The sequence below is a fragment of the Mytilus californianus genome, unplaced genomic scaffold, assembly GCF_021869535.1.
Source record: "Mytilus californianus isolate M0D057914Y unplaced genomic scaffold, xbMytCali1.0.p SCAF_2, whole genome shotgun sequence".
Classification (NCBI taxonomy): domain Eukaryota; kingdom Metazoa; phylum Mollusca; class Bivalvia; order Mytilida; family Mytilidae; genus Mytilus; species Mytilus californianus.
Genome location: NW_026262668.1, coordinates 8,087,251 through 8,106,095, shown reverse-complemented (window position 1 = coordinate 8,106,095; position 18,845 = coordinate 8,087,251). Strand labels below are relative to the sequence as shown.

Below are 18,845 nucleotides of genomic sequence, written 5' to 3'. Positions count from 1 at the left end.
TCGTTAAATTAAGTAGGCCTAATACAAACATTCATTTCAATGATAATAAGATATTTTTGTATTTTATTTTTAGCAGAAAGCAAATTTCATTGAGTATATTTTTTTTGCGTTAACCAAAAATATATTCATGCGCCATGCCAATTCAATGACACAAATATACAATTTACGTCCTCGTGATAGAGGTGATAAAGAAATTAAATTACTTATCTCCAATTTTAAAGAACGCCTTTTAAAGGGTATTGGTGAAAAACTTGACTCCATGTCACCGACAAACATATCATAAAAACCCTTCGAACTTGTTTTTTGTGAGTTAATTGGTCCAGTTTATACACCAATAAATTCCTTTAGAAAGTCGTTTAATCCTATAATAAATATAAAAGTCGGGATGCGATATTTATTTTATTTTCCACAGCGACATCTGTGGCAACTATCACTTCCGGTTATGCTTTGGCGGTACAAAAAATATTTCAAAATACTGTTTAGAAAACACAGAAAGAATGCAATCAAATAGAAACACTTAATACTAAGGTAGCGTTATCATTTTATCAGAAAATTGACTTGTACCACACGTAGTATAACTAGGTGCATACAAAACGTAAAGATAAGGGAACAGTGCATGCAGAATTATGATGTGTTTTTACAAGAAAAAAATTCTGACAAGTCACTAGTTTACAAAAGATGTAGCAGAAAATAGATGATAAAGATACAACTGTGCATGTCAAATTAAGAATATCTGTTAAGCCATAAGTCTACAAATTTAAACAAATGAAATCTTCATACAATTTAAGCATAAACGTTCAGCTGTTCAGTGATAAACACATCATCATATGTATATAAACAACAGTTTATGTAGTCATAAAATATAATTTATATACAATAGCATAACCTGAGTTTGCTCCTCCCTTGTCAGTATTGGGATTATCGATCATTACTAGTGGAGCCTAATTGTAACGGATGAGCATTTAAAATGTTTGAAACAAATTCATCTAAGACTAAGTTGCATACCTGCCAACTGTCACTATTTGTGGGGATTTCCCCCATGAAAGCTCAAAAATGGAAATTTTGAAAGAGGAATTTTGCTCAAAATTAAAACAAAACACTCAATATAACATGGTTATAGGTTTGCAATAGTATTAAGCAAACCATTACAATAAATTTGAAGGCCCCTTTAAGGGTTTTGTAGAATTATGAGAGCAATCTCACACATAAAACCCCCATTGGCATTTTGAAATGTTGGCAGGTATGAAGTTGACATATACTAATTTATTTGTTCAGTGTATGTTCACTGGTGTTAATATGTCCTTTGATTGGGTTGAGCCATTTCAGTTGATATTTTATAGTGTGTGTTTCTATGTTGTGATGTTACACTATTGTTTCAGAAAAAGGGTGAAGGTTTGGTACCATTAAAACGTTTAAACCCGCTGCAATTGTTTGCACCTGTCCTAAGTCAGGAATCTGATGTTCAGTAGTTGTCGTTTGTTGATGTGGTTCATAAGTGTTTCTCGTTTCTCGTTTTTTATATAGATTAGACCGTTGGTTTTCCTGTTTGAATGGTTTTACACTAGTAATTTTTGGGGCCCTTTATAGCTTGCTGTTCGATGTGAGCCAAGGCTCCGCGTTGAAGACCGTACTTTGACCTATAATGGTTTACTTTTATAAATTTTGACTTGGATGGAGAGTTGTCTCATTGGCACTCATATCACATCTTATATCTATAGTATATGATCATTGAATACCCAAAAATCCCTTGATATTTCTAGAAAGTACTATTTTTTTTATGGTCAACTACTGATAATATTAATCAAAAAGACTATAATTTGAAATATATGTAATTTTAACATAATGGGCGCCTATAATCAATTATGCAATAGAAATTGGCTATGATGCAGTCTGGTAAATCCGCCCACATAAGGCTTTGATAGTATGTATTTCTGCTTAATTATATACGAATTGTATCAAATTTAATATAAATCGATTCACTGACGAAATCATTTTGGAGCAGTTTATCTCATTTCCCCAAAAATATCTGAAATAAATTTTAAAATCTACAAAACAAGTGAGTCATCTGTGTTTTTATAAGAAATGTGTTTGTCTGGTAAATCCGCCCATGCACAGTAAATTTGTATAGAGGGCCAGTTTATCACATATTTATGAAACGAAAAGGTGATCTATTAATAAAAAACTTATAAAGGAATTCCAGTTAATCCAAAAAAAAAAAATTTAAAGTCAGAAATGAGTTTTGTAAGCAATAATATGATATGATTATCGTTAGCTTTAGGAACTGTATTATATATATCACTAGATATTTTCGTAATAAAGGATTTTTCTTTAAAATTTGACATGCAGTGATGATAAGTACAGTTCCTATGAATAAAATAGCAGACGAAATATTGACAGAAGTGACACATACGGAAGTAAATGGGAGTTGGCAGGTTTACCAGTCAGGCAAAATTACCGGACACTACTGTAATTGAATCTAAATATATATAATTGTCTGATGCCTTGTTGAATAATTATTTCGTCCAAATTGTTATACAAGGAATTTGTATACATTACAAGACATGGAAATCAAATTTCTGAAGATGAAATGAAAGTAAAAGTGATGTGTATGTTAATATATACGGTATATCTCAAAATTATATACTTTATAATCAATAATATAACCAGTATTTTGATTTTAGTAAATGTTATATTTATTTACAGTGGTCCTCACCATGTTATTTAGAAGAATCCACCAGTGTTAACCTATATTAAAGATGTCATAGAAAGTGATGGATCTAAAAGACAGTATTAGTATAGAGGATTTGTCAGCTGTTGCTGAAGAAGGGCAGTCAACCAATATAGACAATGAATACTCCTTCAGCCGGAACAAACCTCTGGCTATGTCAACTGTGGCTAGGGGAAACGGGTAAGGAGCATTTCATACTCATTTAAAAGGACACAAACTTGGTTATAAAAGTATGTTGAAAGTTGTTCTGCTCCATATAATTTAGATTAAAAAATAAGAAAACATAAATAAAGATGTAAATACACATGTATGTGATGTAGTTGTCAATGAGCCAGCAAACCATCTACAAGACATTTACAAATATTTGACAAGAAAATAAAGAAATTGTTATTATGTGCTGTTTTACCACTTGCCTAGGTTAGAGGGAACCTATTAACACTGGTTAATTTTTTCAATCTTATCTTGTATATCTTATCAATTTTAGAAATAAAGCACGAATTGGAGATGATATAAAAAGTGGTTCATTTATTAATAACAATTCAATTTCTACTCCCACTGGTGGAGAAAGTAATTCATCCATACATCAGTTGAGATTATCCTTCAGTGCATTTGATCAGTCAAACCAGTTATTAAAGCCAAGAGAAGTGACTGGGAGCAAATCAGAACAGCTCCTTTCAAGACAGGATGACAGTTTATTGTCTCAGAATTCCTGGGGTCAGCCTCCATATGGAATTGGGTAAATTTACTTGAAAATGAATAGTTCATGAACAGTTAAACAGATCACATCAATCACAAACACCTGACACCTGAATAAGTAGATGCACAAACAATACACAATATACAAATGTATGGTCCAGATAGCCTGACTTGGTACAGGCACAAAATGTGGTGGGGTTGAAGCAATTTTATGTGTACACAAACCTCCCCACGTTTCCTTTCTAGACCATATGATGTAAAACTAAAATACAGAATAAAAAATGTACACAGTGCAGCTATAAATAGGATGGGCATTAACTTGAGCAAGGAAATAAAAAAAACACATAATTTGGAAAACCGGGTCTTTATGCTACATACACAACAGACTGTTTGAGATGTTTCATAGATACATGTGGAAAAAAGATTCACTTGTATACATGTGTATAGAATTTGTAAGAGAAATGTTTGTTACATGTAACTCTAACAACATTTTTTGCCAAGATTTAAATACAGGCCTTTTTAGCTTTGGTCCTTAAATGTCATAATTTGCTTGTTTTGGTATTTAATTACAGGTCAGGAGGATATGAAGCCAGTAGAAATTCTTCATTAGGTTTAATTCAAGTGGATGCAATGAGTGGTAAGGAAATATTTTTTTAACTGTCTCTTAAGGAGGGTAGGTGTGCTGATTTTCATCCTTGAGTCTGTCAATCTGTCACCCCACCTTACCCACCCATGAAATTTGGTATCAAGCTTCTAGTTGGAATGCCATGTGATGCATTTCACATCTTTTACTCAACTTCTTGATTAAAGAATTTTTATATATACTTACACATAATGACCATTTCAAAATTTTTGTCCCATTTTTCTCAGGAACTACAAAGTAGAGCTTCCTGAAATTTTGTATTAAGCTTCATGTGAGTATGCTCCCTTTGATACTTTTCCACATCCAATGTGCATCAACTTCCTGTTACTTAATACTTATATATATTCTTACACACAATGGCACTAATTATCAGGATCTACAAACTTGCTTTGATACATTGAGGCAGCAAACCAACAACACAAACAGTTAAAAAGACATCTGGAGGTCAGCACACAATCTTTATGTGTCTATACAATATGTCTCTAAATCGTTCTGAGTTGGGACCAAATCATGAACCTTGTGGCATGTTTAACTTTAAACTAGATATCTCAAATGTTTAATCAGTTAAATAAAATGAGCATCGATGCTATATCATTTGACTTTGTGTTTGAATTTATACATGTAATACTTGCTGCATCTATAAACCTAACATTAACTTACAGTTTATGTACCAAATAAATTTATTTTTTCCCAGATTTAACAGGTAGTGAATTTAATTTATACATGCCTGGTATGGATCACACAAAGACGGGAAATAGATCAGTGCAAGGATCAAGTAGCACAGAAAGTAAGACTGGTACCACTTTGCAAAGTTCCAGTCAAGGGAACAGTCAGCACATCAGTGATAATCAGCCAGCCTTTTTCAGGTTTGATAACATGCTGTGTTTTCAATTTTACAGGGTTTTTTGGTCACATCGAAGGGAAACTGAAAAAAGTAATGAAATTGATATTCTTCACCTTGACTGCTTTATGTGGTGCAGCAGTGTTGAACAGAGATGATATTAAGTTACATAACTTTGTTACTGAGGTCTCAAACTTCCTTGCTTTTTAATACAATGAATAATTGCATTTTAAACACTATCTCATGTACAATTCCTGCCAGATATTTATAAAACTTATATCAAGGGTTTATATCAGCAATTTCTCAGACAAGTTTGAAAATCAATGCCAATTGATTATTTTTAAAAGAGTAATGCCCCTAGGAAATATTAATTATATGAAAAATTGAATTGTAAACGCTCTCACATGTATTATTCTTGCCTAATTTTATCAAACCTATATCAGAGATTTATGTCAGCAATGTCTCAGACAAGTTGGAAAATGAATGCCAATCTACTACTTTTAAAAGAGTTATGCCCCTTGGAATTTCTAATTATATGTAAAATTGCATTGTAAGCGCTCTCACATGTACAATCCTTATCAGATATTTATGAAACTTATATCAACGGTTTATTTATTGATCTTACAAAATACCAGGTTAATTGGAAGTTTGGTTTATTTCTGTCAAGTTTAAGGATTTAATTAATAGGTAAAAAAAGCTATAATTTTCAGTTCGGTCTAAATTCAGATAGTCACCTTTGAAAATTTCTATAACTTTTTAAAATCAACTTGGATTTTGATAAAACTCTACAGCTATCTCAATTATATATTGATCATACAAAATGCCAGTTATTTGGTAGTTTGCAGAGGGTATAATGTTTTTGACCCGTCTGTTTGTCAGTCCGTCAGTCCTGTTCTTGTCATCACAACTCCTCTGAAACCACACAACATAATTTCATGAAACTTTGTAGATAATAAGGACATACTATGTAGATGTGCATATCGACAGGAAATTATGATTCAATTTTTATACGACCGCAAAAATTGAAAATTTTTTGGTCGTATATTGGTATGACGTTGGCGTCGTCGTCGTCGTCGTCGTTGTCGTCGTCGTCGTCCGGCGTCGTCCGAAGACACATTGGTTTTCGCACTCTAACTTTAGTTTAAGTGAATGGATCTCCATGAAATTTTACCATAAGGTTCAATACCACTAAAGGAAGGTTGGGATTGATTTTGGGGGTTATGGTACCAACAGTTAAGGAATTAGGGGCCAAAAAGGGGCCAAAAATAAGCATTTTTGTAACTTCCAGACAATAACTTGTGTGTAAGTGTATGGATCTCTCTGACATTGTACCACAAAGTTCCATATCACAAAGGGAAGGCTGTAATTGATTTTGGGGGTAATTGCCTCAAAATTTTAGGAATTAGGGGCCAAAAAAGGGGCAAAAAACAAGCATTTTTCTAGTTTCATGACAATAACTTGTGTGTAAGTGTTTGGATATTTCTGAAATTGTACTACAAGGTTCCATATCACAAAGGGAAAGCTGGAATTGAGTTTGTTGGTAATTGCCCGAAACGTTTAGGAATAGGGGGCCAAAAAGGGGCCAAAAATAAGCATTTTTCTAGTTTCCAGACAATAACTTGTGTTCAAGTGTATGGATCTCTCTGAAATTGTACTGCAAGGTACCATACCACAAAGGGAAGGCTGGGATTGAGTTTGGGGGTGATGAATCATAAGGGGGTTCAAAAAATTTGGGGAGGGGATTTTTTTTTTTCTTTTTTTTTCTTTTTTTCCTTTTTTTTTTCTTTTAAAATTTTCCATTTTAAGTTAATATTTAAAAGCAAATAATAATGATATGGTAGGAGATACACACCAAACAGGATGTGTAAATTATTATATAATAAGTATTGTGCAATAGCAAGAAATTTTCAATTGCACAGTATTGCACAATTGCATGAAATCTTCAATTGCACAGTATTGCGCAATAGCAAGAAATCTTCATTTGCACAGTATTGCGCAATAGCAAGAAATATCCAATAGCACAATATTGCGCAATAGCAAGAAATTGTCAATTGTACAGTATTGCACAATAGCAAGAAATATTCAATTGCACAGTATTGTGCAAAAGAAGATACTTCGTATAAATTGCTTATTTCTTGATCAATTTCAATGGGGTTTTATTCTTGAATTCTTGGGGTTCTTTAATATGCTGAATCTAACCGTGTATTAAGTTTTTGGATTTTGGGCCCCGTTTTTAAATTGGTCCACATTGAGGTCCAAAGGGTCCAAAATTTAACTTTGTTTGATTTCATCAAAAATTGAATTATTGGGGTTCTTTGATATGCCGAATCTAACCGTGTATTTAGATTCTTAATTTTTGGTTCCGTTTTCAAATTGGTCTACATTAAGGTCAAAAGGGTCCAAAATTAAACTTAGTTTGATTTTAACAAAAATTGAATTTTTAGGGTTCTTTGATATGCTGAATCTAAACATGTATTTAGATTTTTGATTATGGGCCCAGTTTTCAAGTTGGTCCAAATCGGGGTCCAAAATTAAACTTTGTTTGATTTCAACAAAAATTGAATATATGGGGTTCTTTGATATGCTGAATCTAACCATGTATTTAGATTTTTGATTTTTGGGCCCCGTTATCAACTTTGTCCACATTGAGGTCAAAAGGGTCCAAAATTAAACTTTGTTTGATTTCATCAAAAATTGAATTCTTGGGGTTCTTTCATATGCTGAATCTAACCATGTATTTAGATTTTTTATTTGTGGATCCGCTATCAAATTGGTTCATATTGAGGTCAAAAGGGTCCAAAATTAAACTTTGTTTGATTTCATCAAAAATTGAATTATTGGGGTTCTTTGATATGCCAAATCTAACCGTGTATTTAGATTTTTAATTTTGGGTCCCGTTTTTAAATTGGTCTACATTAAGGTCCAAAGGGTCCAAAATTAAACTTAGTTTGATTTTAACAAAAATTGAATTCTTGGGGTTCTTTGATATGCTGAATCTAAACATGTGTTTAGATTTTTGATTATGGGACCAGTTTTCAAGTTGGTCCAAGTTGGGGTCCAAAATTAAACTTTGTTTGAATTCAAAAAAAATTGAATATATGGGGTTCTTTGATATGCTGAATCTAAACATGTATTTAGATTTTAGATTTTTGGCCCAGTTTTCAAGTTGGTCCAAATTGGGGTCCAAAATTAAACTTTGTTTGATTTCAACAAAAATTGAATATATGGGGTTCTTTGATATGCTGAATCTTACCATGTATTTAGATTTTTTATTTGTGGGCCCCGCTATCAAATTGGTTCATATTGAGGTCAAAAGGGTCCAAAATTAAACTTTGTTTGATTTCATCAAAAATTTAATTATTGGGGTTCTTTGATATGCCAAATCTAACCGTGTATTTAGATTTTTAATTTTGGGTCCCGTTTTTTAAATTGGTCTACATTAAGGTCCAAAGGGTCCAAAATTAAACTTAGTTTGATTTTAACAAAAATTGAATTTTTGGGGTTCTTTGATATGCTGAATCTAAACATGTGTTTAGATTTTTGATTATGGGACCAGTTTTCAAGTTGGTCCAAGTTGGGGTCCAAAATTAAACTTTGTTTGATTTCAACAAAAATTGAATATATGGTGTTCTTTGATATGCTGAATCTAAAAATGTATTTAGATTTTAGATTTTTGGCCCAGTTTTCAAGTTGGTCCAAATTGGGGTCCAAAATTAAACTTTGTTTGATTTCAACAAAAATTGAATATATGGGGTTCTTTGATATGCTGAATCTTACCATGTATTTAGATTTTTTATTTTGTGGGCCCGCTATCAAATTGGTTCATATTGAGGTCAAAAGGGTCCAAAATTAAACTTTGTTTGATTTCATCAAAAATTGAATTATTGGGGTTCTTTGATATGCCAAATCTAACCGTGTTTTTAGATTTTTAATTTTGGGTCCCGTTTTTTAAATTGGTCTACATTAAGGTCCAAAGGGTCCAAAATTAAACTTTGTTTGATTTTAACAAAAATTGAATCATTGGGGTACTTTGATATGCTGAATCTAAACATGTGTTTAGATTTTTGATTATGGGACCAGTTTTCAAGTTTGTCCAAGTTTGGGTCCAAAATTAAACTTTGTTTGATTTCAACAAAAATTGAATATATGGGGTTCTTTGATATGCTGAATCTAACCATGTATTTTGATTTTGGACATTGGACCATAATAGGTAAATTAAAAAAATTGAAGTTCTTAGACCACATTCTTTCTGTGTCAGAAACCTATGCTGTGTCAAATATTTAATCACAATCCAAATTCAGAGCTGTATCAAGCTTGAATGTTGTGTCCATACTTGCCCCAACTGTTCAGGGTTCGACCTCTGCGGTCGTATCAAGCTGCGCCCAGCGAAGCATTTTATTTTTCTAGGAGTTATGCCCCTTTGAACTTATTGGCCTCAATATACTACTACAACAGTTTGTCATCAGAACACCTCTGAAACCACGCAACAGAATTTCATGAAACTTTGTAGATAATAAGGACATACTATGTAGATGTGCATATCGACAGGAAATTATGATTCATGTTTTTTCTAGGAGTTATGCCCCTTTGAACTTATTGGCCTCAATATACTACTGCAACAGTTTGTCATCGCAACTCCTCTGAAACCACACAACAGAATTTCATGAAACTTTGTAGTTAATGAGGACATAATATGTAAATGTGCATATCCACAAGAAAATTTTTATCAGTTGACTTTTGTAGAGGTGGAAACAAATCATAGTACGTCACATCCGGTTGCATACGAAAATAGGTCGAAAAAAAATATTTCCTTGAATTTGACAGTTGTAGGTAATTATTCCTACATTTCATTGCAGTAAAACATTTCTGGGTCATAAACATATATCTTGGGTATTTAAAAGCACCATTATTTTTTTATTTGGGGGTTTCTATAGAATATTTTGGAAACTTGAGGTTACATGGTTACTTAAGCTTGTACACAGGTTTATAAAAGGGGAAAATTTGATTGGTTAACTTCCAGTGATGGTTATTTTCTTATATGCAATGATTTGATTTTTTGTGTTTTTAACGCCTCTTTTAAGCACCGCTTTTGGGCTATTTCGTGGCAGCCAGTTTTTATTGGTGGAGAAAGCCGGAGTGCCCAGAAAAAACCACCGACCTTCGATAGGAAAACTGACAATCCTAGTCAATTAAGATTGGAGTCGAGTGCACCCGCACGAGCGGGGTTCGAACTCACAACCTCAGTGTTGACTGGCTAGTGATTACAGTAGTAACTACTTAGACCACTCGGCCACCGAGGCCCCTATATGCAATGAAATGTTATGTGAAATTTTTTCTATAGTACTGGACAGGATAAAACTTTACTCCTGCCAAGTATTTCTTTATTTGAAACAAAGATAAATTCTGCACATTTTTTTGAAAAGTGCAAATTTAACAAAGACTAAAAGGGGAAAATCAATGGTGGTATTACACCTAGAGTTATGAGTCTTTGAACTTAGGAATCTGGTGAGATTTTGTTTGTCCAGTGACAATGTGGGGGAGTGGGGTATGTGAGCGTGCTCACAAAGGTTCTTTAATTACTTTCAAGTTTAAGGATTTAATTAATAGGCATCTGATGTATAACAATGATACATTATATGTTATTTTAAAGAGATTCCAGGTGATGGAACCTGATTAAGAATAAAAAAAAATTACATTTATATATGTGTATACATGCATAAAAAATAAAATAAATATAGAACATCTTCTTTAATATGTTTAAAATAATCATCACACAAAATGCTAAAATCCCACCAGAAATGTTTATTAGTATATGTTGTTAAATTGAAGATCAAGGTTAGGTTTTATTCCTGATAACTAACTAACTATGGAGTTAGGGAATCCATCCATTATTGTGCAGGTGAGGCATTCAACACCCCACACATCTAGTTCTTTAGATATTGTACATCTACATCATTTCTAATACCAGTTATTGTTTTCAGACATGATATAGATACAGTAAAGAAGAAGCCATCAGATAAACCAGCACCTGTCCCTGAAGGACCTGTCAGACAGTCACTGGTGTTTCAGGAAATGTTCAGCAATCAGCACGATGGGGATGTGACCATACCAGAGGTCAACATTGACGAGGAGCTGATGCAGTTGGATGATGATTTCAGTGACTTTGATGAGACTGGTATAGAGGATGTAGAGTCTGATGATAAGAAAGGTAGTTCATCATACAATGAGAGCTAGTCACTTTGATAAGAATGATATTCATGGTTCATTTGTCAATTTTTAAGTTTTCTTATTATAGGTAGTGAGACCTTGATCTCAAAATCTTTCATCATATTATATAGTGATAAACCGTGAGGATGGTGAACCATTTCAGTGTCTATGGTTATGATTATTATGGTTGAACCTGTTTTTTCTGTGAATTTATTTGATTTCTCTTATCAATGATTTTCCAATATTTCTTTACAATGAATGCATTTGATGATATACAGCTGTATTTTTGTTAGATCAAAAGTAAAAACAAATTTATTGATAAAAAAAAAAGCTGCTTAAAATGATTATAACATGTATATCAAAAAAAAGTTGTATTCATCTCATTGCTAAAATCCTCATTTTATAGACTTTTAATCAGACTTTGTTTTTGTTAAATTATATTTAATTTGAAAAATATCCAGTAGCCAAAACAGTTGATGTGTATTTTGAATTTTTTTGTCTGTGTCATTCAATGCAGTAACTTAACAGTGTTTTGAAAAATCTATTAATGACTTACAAGAGATAGTTTTTGAAATGTTTTGTATCCTTTTAAATGATTTATTTATCATTACTGTTACAAATATAACACAAGGTACATGTAATAGTGCTTAATATATTTGACTATTACAGATGTGACACAAGATAATGCTGTTTTAGATTCTATATATCTTAAAATGATGTCCAGCGGGGGAGATGGAGCGGAACTAACACAGAATACTAAGTTATTTCCCAGTCTTAGTAAAGTCACTCTTTTTGATGGTATGTTGTTTTAGAAAATTTTCTTGAAAACATTATTGGACAGAGAAATTGTGTTAGCAGTAAATTTTGTAAAGAAGCATTTTGTGATCTACAAATCATTTCATTGGTCTTTAATATTTCGTTGATTACTTAGTGAAGAGCTATTTGAATTAAGGAGGAGAGGGATTGGGTGCTTGTTAAAAATCCCAATTTTTATGTAAATATCTAATGTGATCCTTGTACCGAAGAAAATATAACGTTGCCCCTTAATTTAACTTGAATGGACTAACAAGGTTGGATTTTTGAAAATAAATAATTTGATTTAAAAATAAAAATTTGATTGTGAAAAAGGTACAAGTAAATTTCAAATTGTCATACTTTTGCTAGGTGTCCGATTCAGAACAAGAAGTCTCCTAATAATATGGCAATGTCAAAAAATGATTAAGAAACCTGATCAATTTCTAATAATAGACAGAAAAGGTTCAATGATTAAGGACACTTGAATTTTTGAATTTCCAAACATTTTCCTGATTTATGTATGAAAAGAACCACTGAATACATGAAGTCCCTGTAAAACAAATTATTTGTCCCATCAGGAGCGTAGCCCAATACATTTATTTTTCATGGACCCATATATATCCCAGTATACCTCCTATAATTACTACATAACTTATACAATGAAAAGCCATTCTTCACCTATTTAAAGGACGCCATTTGCCTGTGAAAGGTAAGTTTCAGGTTGAATAGTAGATGAAATATTTCTTTTCTAACATTAAAAGTAGAATTTTGGATGTTTTTGAAGTTAACCAACCATTTAATGCATTGAATGAATTAGTGTAGATTTTCATTGGAAACCAGTTTTTATGTGCTGTACATTGATGTAATGAAATATACTGCTTAATTTGCTTATTAACTATGATTTATACGTTTATGATATGTATAATAAAGCACAATGTAAAATTAATATTTTATTACAATCCACCTTAAAAATGAGGGCTATAGTGCTACACCTTGTCCGTCCATTTGTCTTAACAAATTTTGCTGTCACACTTTATATCCCAGGTACTTCTGAACAGCATTACTTTATATTTAATTAGCAGCTTGAAAGTGATTGAGTTGTAAAGTATAAACGCTTTTCAGAACTGTCTGACACCTACTTCTTGTTAGAACTGATTCTTTGAATTTTTCAATATGGTGAATGTACTTAAAAATTGTGGTAACACTTTTCTTAAGAACTAGGTGAATGTACTTAAAAAATGTGGTAACACTTTTCTTAAAAACTACTGAACAGAATGACTTCATATTTAATCAGCAGCTTGAAAGTGATGATTAGTAACATATGAGCATTTTTTCGGATCTGTCAGACATCTACTTCCTGCTGTTCCATACTTTGAATTACGAGTGGTGCATGCTTACCACAACAACAAGAGCATTCTTGTTTATTCATCATATGAGTCTGTTTATATATATATTGATTGCAGTGTGTGAAATTAATGATGCAATATCTAGTCCATTTTACCTGCATTGCCAACCGTGAAAGCTGGTCTAGTAACTGCTTGACTCCATCTGTTCGTCCATTCCAAAGGCTTCTATAAAAGGGGCTATTTTTTTGGGTCTGCAGCTTGATAATGATTAATATGTAAGCAATTTTTATATCTGCTGTGCAGCCTTTTCCTGTTTGCTGATAGTTTGAAATTTTACAACGCTCATAATACAAGGAAAATTTACATCAAAATTTTTTTGGCTGCGATGGAAGTGAATGATCAGTTATTCTTAAGTATACATGCAACCTTAATCAATTGCATGCAGTGATGCAGGTCCAGACCTGGTATTGGTCTTGTTAGAGAACTGGATATCATTTATAACAAATATAATTAGACTAAAAAAATAGCAGTTTTCTGAGCATTCCTACTGGATTGAAGGTGTTCAAGTCATCTGAGGTTAGAGAGCACTTTAGTGGCTCACAGATTTGTTATTCGTCATCGGGCTTATGATCTATGATGCTTTGTAATACCTAACACTAGTTATTGAGAAATAGATCAAATAGTTATTGTCCTGTAAATGCTTGTTTCCCTTTTTTAGCTCACCTGGCCCAAAGGGCCAAGTGAGCTTTTCTCATCACTTTGGCGTCCGTCGTCCATCGTCGTCGTCCGTTAACTTTTACAAAAATCTTCTCCTCTGAAACCACTGGGCCAAATTTAACCAAACTTGGCCACAATCATCATTAGGGTATCTTGTTTAAAAAATATGTCCGATGACCCCGCCAACCAACCAAGATGGCGGCCATGGCTAAACATAGAACATAGGGGTAAAATGTAGATTTTGGCTTATATCTTTGAAACCAAAGCATTTAGAGTAAATCTGACAAAGGTAAAACTGATTATCAGGTCAATATTTGCCCTGAAATTTTCAGACAAATCTGACAACCTGTTGTTGGGTTGCTGCCCCTGAATTGGTAATTTTAAGGAAATTTTTCAGTTTTTGGTTATTATCTTGAATATTATTATAGATGGAGATAAACTGTAAACAGCAATAATGTTCAGCAAAGTAAGATCTACAAATAAGTTGTCATGACCAAAATTGTCAGTCGACCCCTTTAGGAGTTAATGCCCTTAATAGTCAATTTTTAACAATTTTTTGTAAATTTTTGTAATCTTTTACAAAAATCTTCTTCTCTGAAACTACTGAGACAAATTTAACCATACTTGGCCATAATCATTATTAGGGTATCTAGTTTAAAAAATTTGTCCGATGACCCCGCCTTCCAACCATCATGGCCGACTTTGTTAAAAATAGAACATAGGGGTAAAATGCAGTTTTTGGTTTATATCTCTGAAACTAAAGCATTTAGAGCAAATCTGACAGGTGGCAAAAATGTTCATCAGATTTAGATTTATCTGCCCTGAAATTTTCAGACGAATCCGACAACCCGTTGTTGGGTTGCTGCCCCTAAGTTAGTAATTTTACAAAATTTTTGCTGTTTTTTGTTATTATCTTAGATATCATTATAATATCTAATATCTAATACTATTAATTATGATTTTAACCTTATTTTACATGATTTCAAAAGCATCAGTAAATACAGGTGAGCGACACAGGCTCTTGAGAGCCTCTAGTTCAATTATATCATAAATTCTAGTACTATTCCATAAATGTTAAAAAAAGAGTATATGATGTGTTTTTATTAAGAATAATGTCATGTTTTATGATGGCACATACCAAAGGTATACAGGTAAATGTATATGTATAAAAACAGAGAGTGATGAAGGAAGGGAGAATATACTGTCAACTTTGGTAGTTATCATCTCCTGGTAGGCATCATGAGATTCTAAACTTGAGTTCAGTTGTACAAATTAACACAAGTGGGCATTTGGTATCATGACAGTGTTAACATGACTATGGACATTGACTCTTAGAGACACAGTAACTTTCAACTCATCCACATACTTTAATGACAATTATACAGACTTTACAAGCATGTCATGTTTGTTTTCTTGACCAGCGATAGTGACCAACATAAAGCGTATAACAGAAAAAGTAGTAAAGGAGAAAACGCATAACAGAAAAAGTAAATAAGAAGAAAATGCATAACAGAAAAAGTAGTAAAGAAGAAAATGCATAACATTTATTTGATTATTTGTTTTGTAGATATAGGCAGTAATGATGATTTAAGGGATGTGGAGGGAAAACAGACTGGACAAAGTAGTGAGATAGATACAGAGGATGAACTGGAAATGGCTAGACAGGTAAAACATTGTCAATTTACTTGAATTCAGATGGGTAAAACATTGTCAATTTACTTGACTTCAGACAGGTAAAACATTGTCAATTTACTTGACTTCAGACAGGTAAAACATTGTCAATTTACTTGACTTCAGACAGGTAAAACATTGTCAATTTACCTGACCTCAGACAGGCAAAACATTGCCAATTTACTTGACTTCACACAGGTAAAACATTTTCCTTTTACTTGACTTCAGACAGATAATACATTGTCAATTTACCTGACTTTAGACAGGTACACTAAAACATTGTCAATTTACTTGACTCCAGACAGGTACACTAAAACATTGTCAATTTACTAGACTCCAACATTGTCATTTACTGGACTTAAGATGGGTAAAACATTGTTCAGTTTTACTTTAGAAAAATAGCACATTATACATTTACATCACTCCACCAGACATTATGAAATTGATCAAAGGACTGTCAGACATTTGTCAGACAAAATGCAATGATTCAGCTGACCAACCAAAACATTTCGGCCATAAAAAAGAACAGGTTTGTTTGCCCTAACCCTACCTACCCAGGAAATAGCTACCTACTCAAAATGTCCTGATGTGAAAAAGTTATTTTTTAATCAGATAGGCATGAAGACATCTGACACTTCAATTTCTCTTTGCCCCAAAAAAAAGAAAATGCCTACCTAACTACCCACTGTCTCTACCTTTGGGGCTGGTTTGGGCAAACCAAAATATTTTTAAGTGTGGCCTTGTCATTTAAGGAAGAAATCAGTTATTGGTAAGTATTATGTTCTCTTGAAGGGTAAGCATATCCAAGGCTTTTGTGGAAATACTTTTGCACTTGGTAATATGTAAATACATAAAACATTATGTAGCCACACATTTAAATTTGGTCTATTTTAATTTCAAAATAAATTGATTCTTATTGAACAACATATTAAATGACAGAATGTTTATTTTCAGTCTATGGGTTTAGAAAGAGAAGTAGGAGCTGGTCAGTGTTCAGATAACCGTGCCTCTATACCCAGGCCAGGTTTGTTTACATACATTGCTATACAGACAGAAGAAATGCATGATTGATATATTTTCTATCAGTCCTCAGTATTTATCTTTAGTAACTACAAGATTTCAGAGGTTCAAAGTAATATTTTTATGCCCCACCTAGGGGCATTATGTTTTTTGGTCTGTGCGTCCTTTCATTCGTCAATCCGTCTGTTCGTCAGTCTGTCCCACTTCAGGTAAAAGTTTTTGGTCAAGGTAGTTTTTGATGAAGCTGAAGTCCAATCAACTTGAAACTTAGAACACATGTTCCCTATGATATGATCTTTCTAATTTTAATGCCAAATTAAGAGTTTTGACCCCAATTTCACGGTCCACTGAACATAGAAAATAAGTGTCAGCTTCAGGTTCAAGTTTTTGATCAAGGTAGTTTTTGATGAAGCTGAAGTCCAATCAACTTGAAACTTAGTACACATGTCCCCTATGATATGATCTTTCTAATTTTAATGCCAAATTACAGTTTTGACCCCAATTTTACGGTCCACTGAACATAGAAAATGATAGTGTGAGTGGGGCATCCATGTACTATGGACACATTCTTGTTTAGAATTACAAAATATATGGATCTGTTGCAGACAAAGTTAATTTTTATTATCTTTAAATAAGGTGTGGAAGGAACCAGTCAGCAGGAATCATCTGGGACACAGATGTCAATAGCCATGAGACAATCAGCTGAAGGTGATGTAGTTACCTCCCCTGTACCTGGTGATGGTGGTGGAGGTGGTGATGGCAGCAGTGGATCAGACAAGTGAGTTATCTCCCTTAGCAATGAAAACCGTAATAAGTGGTTGTCTTACCTGTTTTTATTGACTACAAACAAAAGTGGTCTGAAAAGAATTCAAACACATCATCAAAACATTTCATAATAACCATAAAAAAATTGCAAACAGTGAAAATTTCTTTGAAATTGAAGCTGAAATAAGTTTTTGACCATTTTTTTTTTCAGTGTGTTTTTATATGAAATATATAGCATAATTTTCAAAGTGTGAAACACTTTTGACCTCTGACTGTAGTTTCTTTAGTACCAGCAGAACAGGTATCTATAGATAGCCAAAATAGCTCACAGTCACCATATATATTTCTATCTTGTTAGCTTATTATGACTAACATCTATTAATTTACAGTGAAGACACTAGACGATCAACAGATGCCAAAAATTTTCTTGATACTTTCCGATCAAACTTCAAACCTGTGATGCCACCACCATCAGGAAGTCTGGATATTGAGGTAGCTTCATAGATTTTTTATTTACAATTGGGTTTGATTGTTCTTTAGAATTTGAAACTATTTCATTTTCTGTTTTTGGTGTCGAGTCAAGCTTGACAAATATTAAAAATATTATTTATTTGAATGTGCTGTAGATTAATCTTCTGTGTAAAACTTGACAATGAATCAACATGTTAAATATAGAATTCAAATTGTCTTGAGTAAAGGTTTTATTTAGGATCATTATCTGACTTTGATTTATGTTAATGATCCTTACATTTATTTTGATCAGCAATTTGTAGTATCAGTAAGTAAATTATGTGTGACTGCACTAGGATTAGATATTATTCTATCTGAAGGCTAGATAATTAACTGTTATTAATGGGTGTAGGATATACTACAGTTTTTCTCTCTTATATTATGTTGTACAATATATTGTTAATTATGATGATGTAAATAAATTTACAATGCAAGGTAAAGTGATTTCCATATCACTGAATTGGATACATGTATGTAGTTGCCTATTAGCCATTACAGTATTATAAATTTAAAGTTATTAGAAACAATTCATCAACCCATTTTATATTTTATGTTTTGCAAATGTCAAAATCCTAAAATTTTGTATTCAGTATAAACAAACAGAAATTTGTTATTGATTTTAAGTTGCTTTGAACGTTAGGAAAATATTTTCCGATCAACATTAAATCAGTCCTGTTATCAGTGTTATGATCAGCAGAAATTATTTTAATAAGATCTAGAGTACATGCATCTTGTATCAGTATTCAGTAATGTGTTAGTTACTATAGAAGGTAAAGGACCTATTTACAATACAAATTAATTTCACTATAGCTCTCTTCATGCAAGCTTTATATTTCATCTTTAATTGGTGTTTGGCACATGTTTTTCATCTCTTATTTCTGTTTCAATATTAATAACCTGATATTT

General features: G+C 32.6%; 1 protein-coding gene across 1 annotated transcript in view; it reads left to right on the top strand.

The window, feature by feature from the left end:
- The first annotated feature begins 428 nt into the window (after nucleotides 1-428).
- The window catches only part of LOC127728871 (uncharacterized), a 70,281-nt gene continuing 51,864 nt past the window's right edge, over nucleotides 429-18,845 (top strand). Inside the window, exons 1-11 of the mRNA XM_052236461.1 lie at nucleotides 429-528; nucleotides 2,704-2,908; nucleotides 3,213-3,464; nucleotides 3,997-4,061; nucleotides 4,762-4,933; nucleotides 10,890-11,116; nucleotides 11,785-11,913; nucleotides 15,541-15,638; nucleotides 16,599-16,668; nucleotides 17,301-17,442; nucleotides 17,819-17,921. Of these exons, the coding sequence (XP_052092421.1) occupies nucleotides 2,772-2,908; nucleotides 3,213-3,464; nucleotides 3,997-4,061; nucleotides 4,762-4,933; nucleotides 10,890-11,116; nucleotides 11,785-11,913; nucleotides 15,541-15,638; nucleotides 16,599-16,668; nucleotides 17,301-17,442; nucleotides 17,819-17,921 (1,395 nt within the window). The 5' untranslated portion in view covers nucleotides 429-528; nucleotides 2,704-2,771. The remainder of the gene's footprint in view (nucleotides 529-2,703; nucleotides 2,909-3,212; nucleotides 3,465-3,996; nucleotides 4,062-4,761; nucleotides 4,934-10,889; nucleotides 11,117-11,784; nucleotides 11,914-15,540; nucleotides 15,639-16,598; nucleotides 16,669-17,300; nucleotides 17,443-17,818; nucleotides 17,922-18,845) is intronic.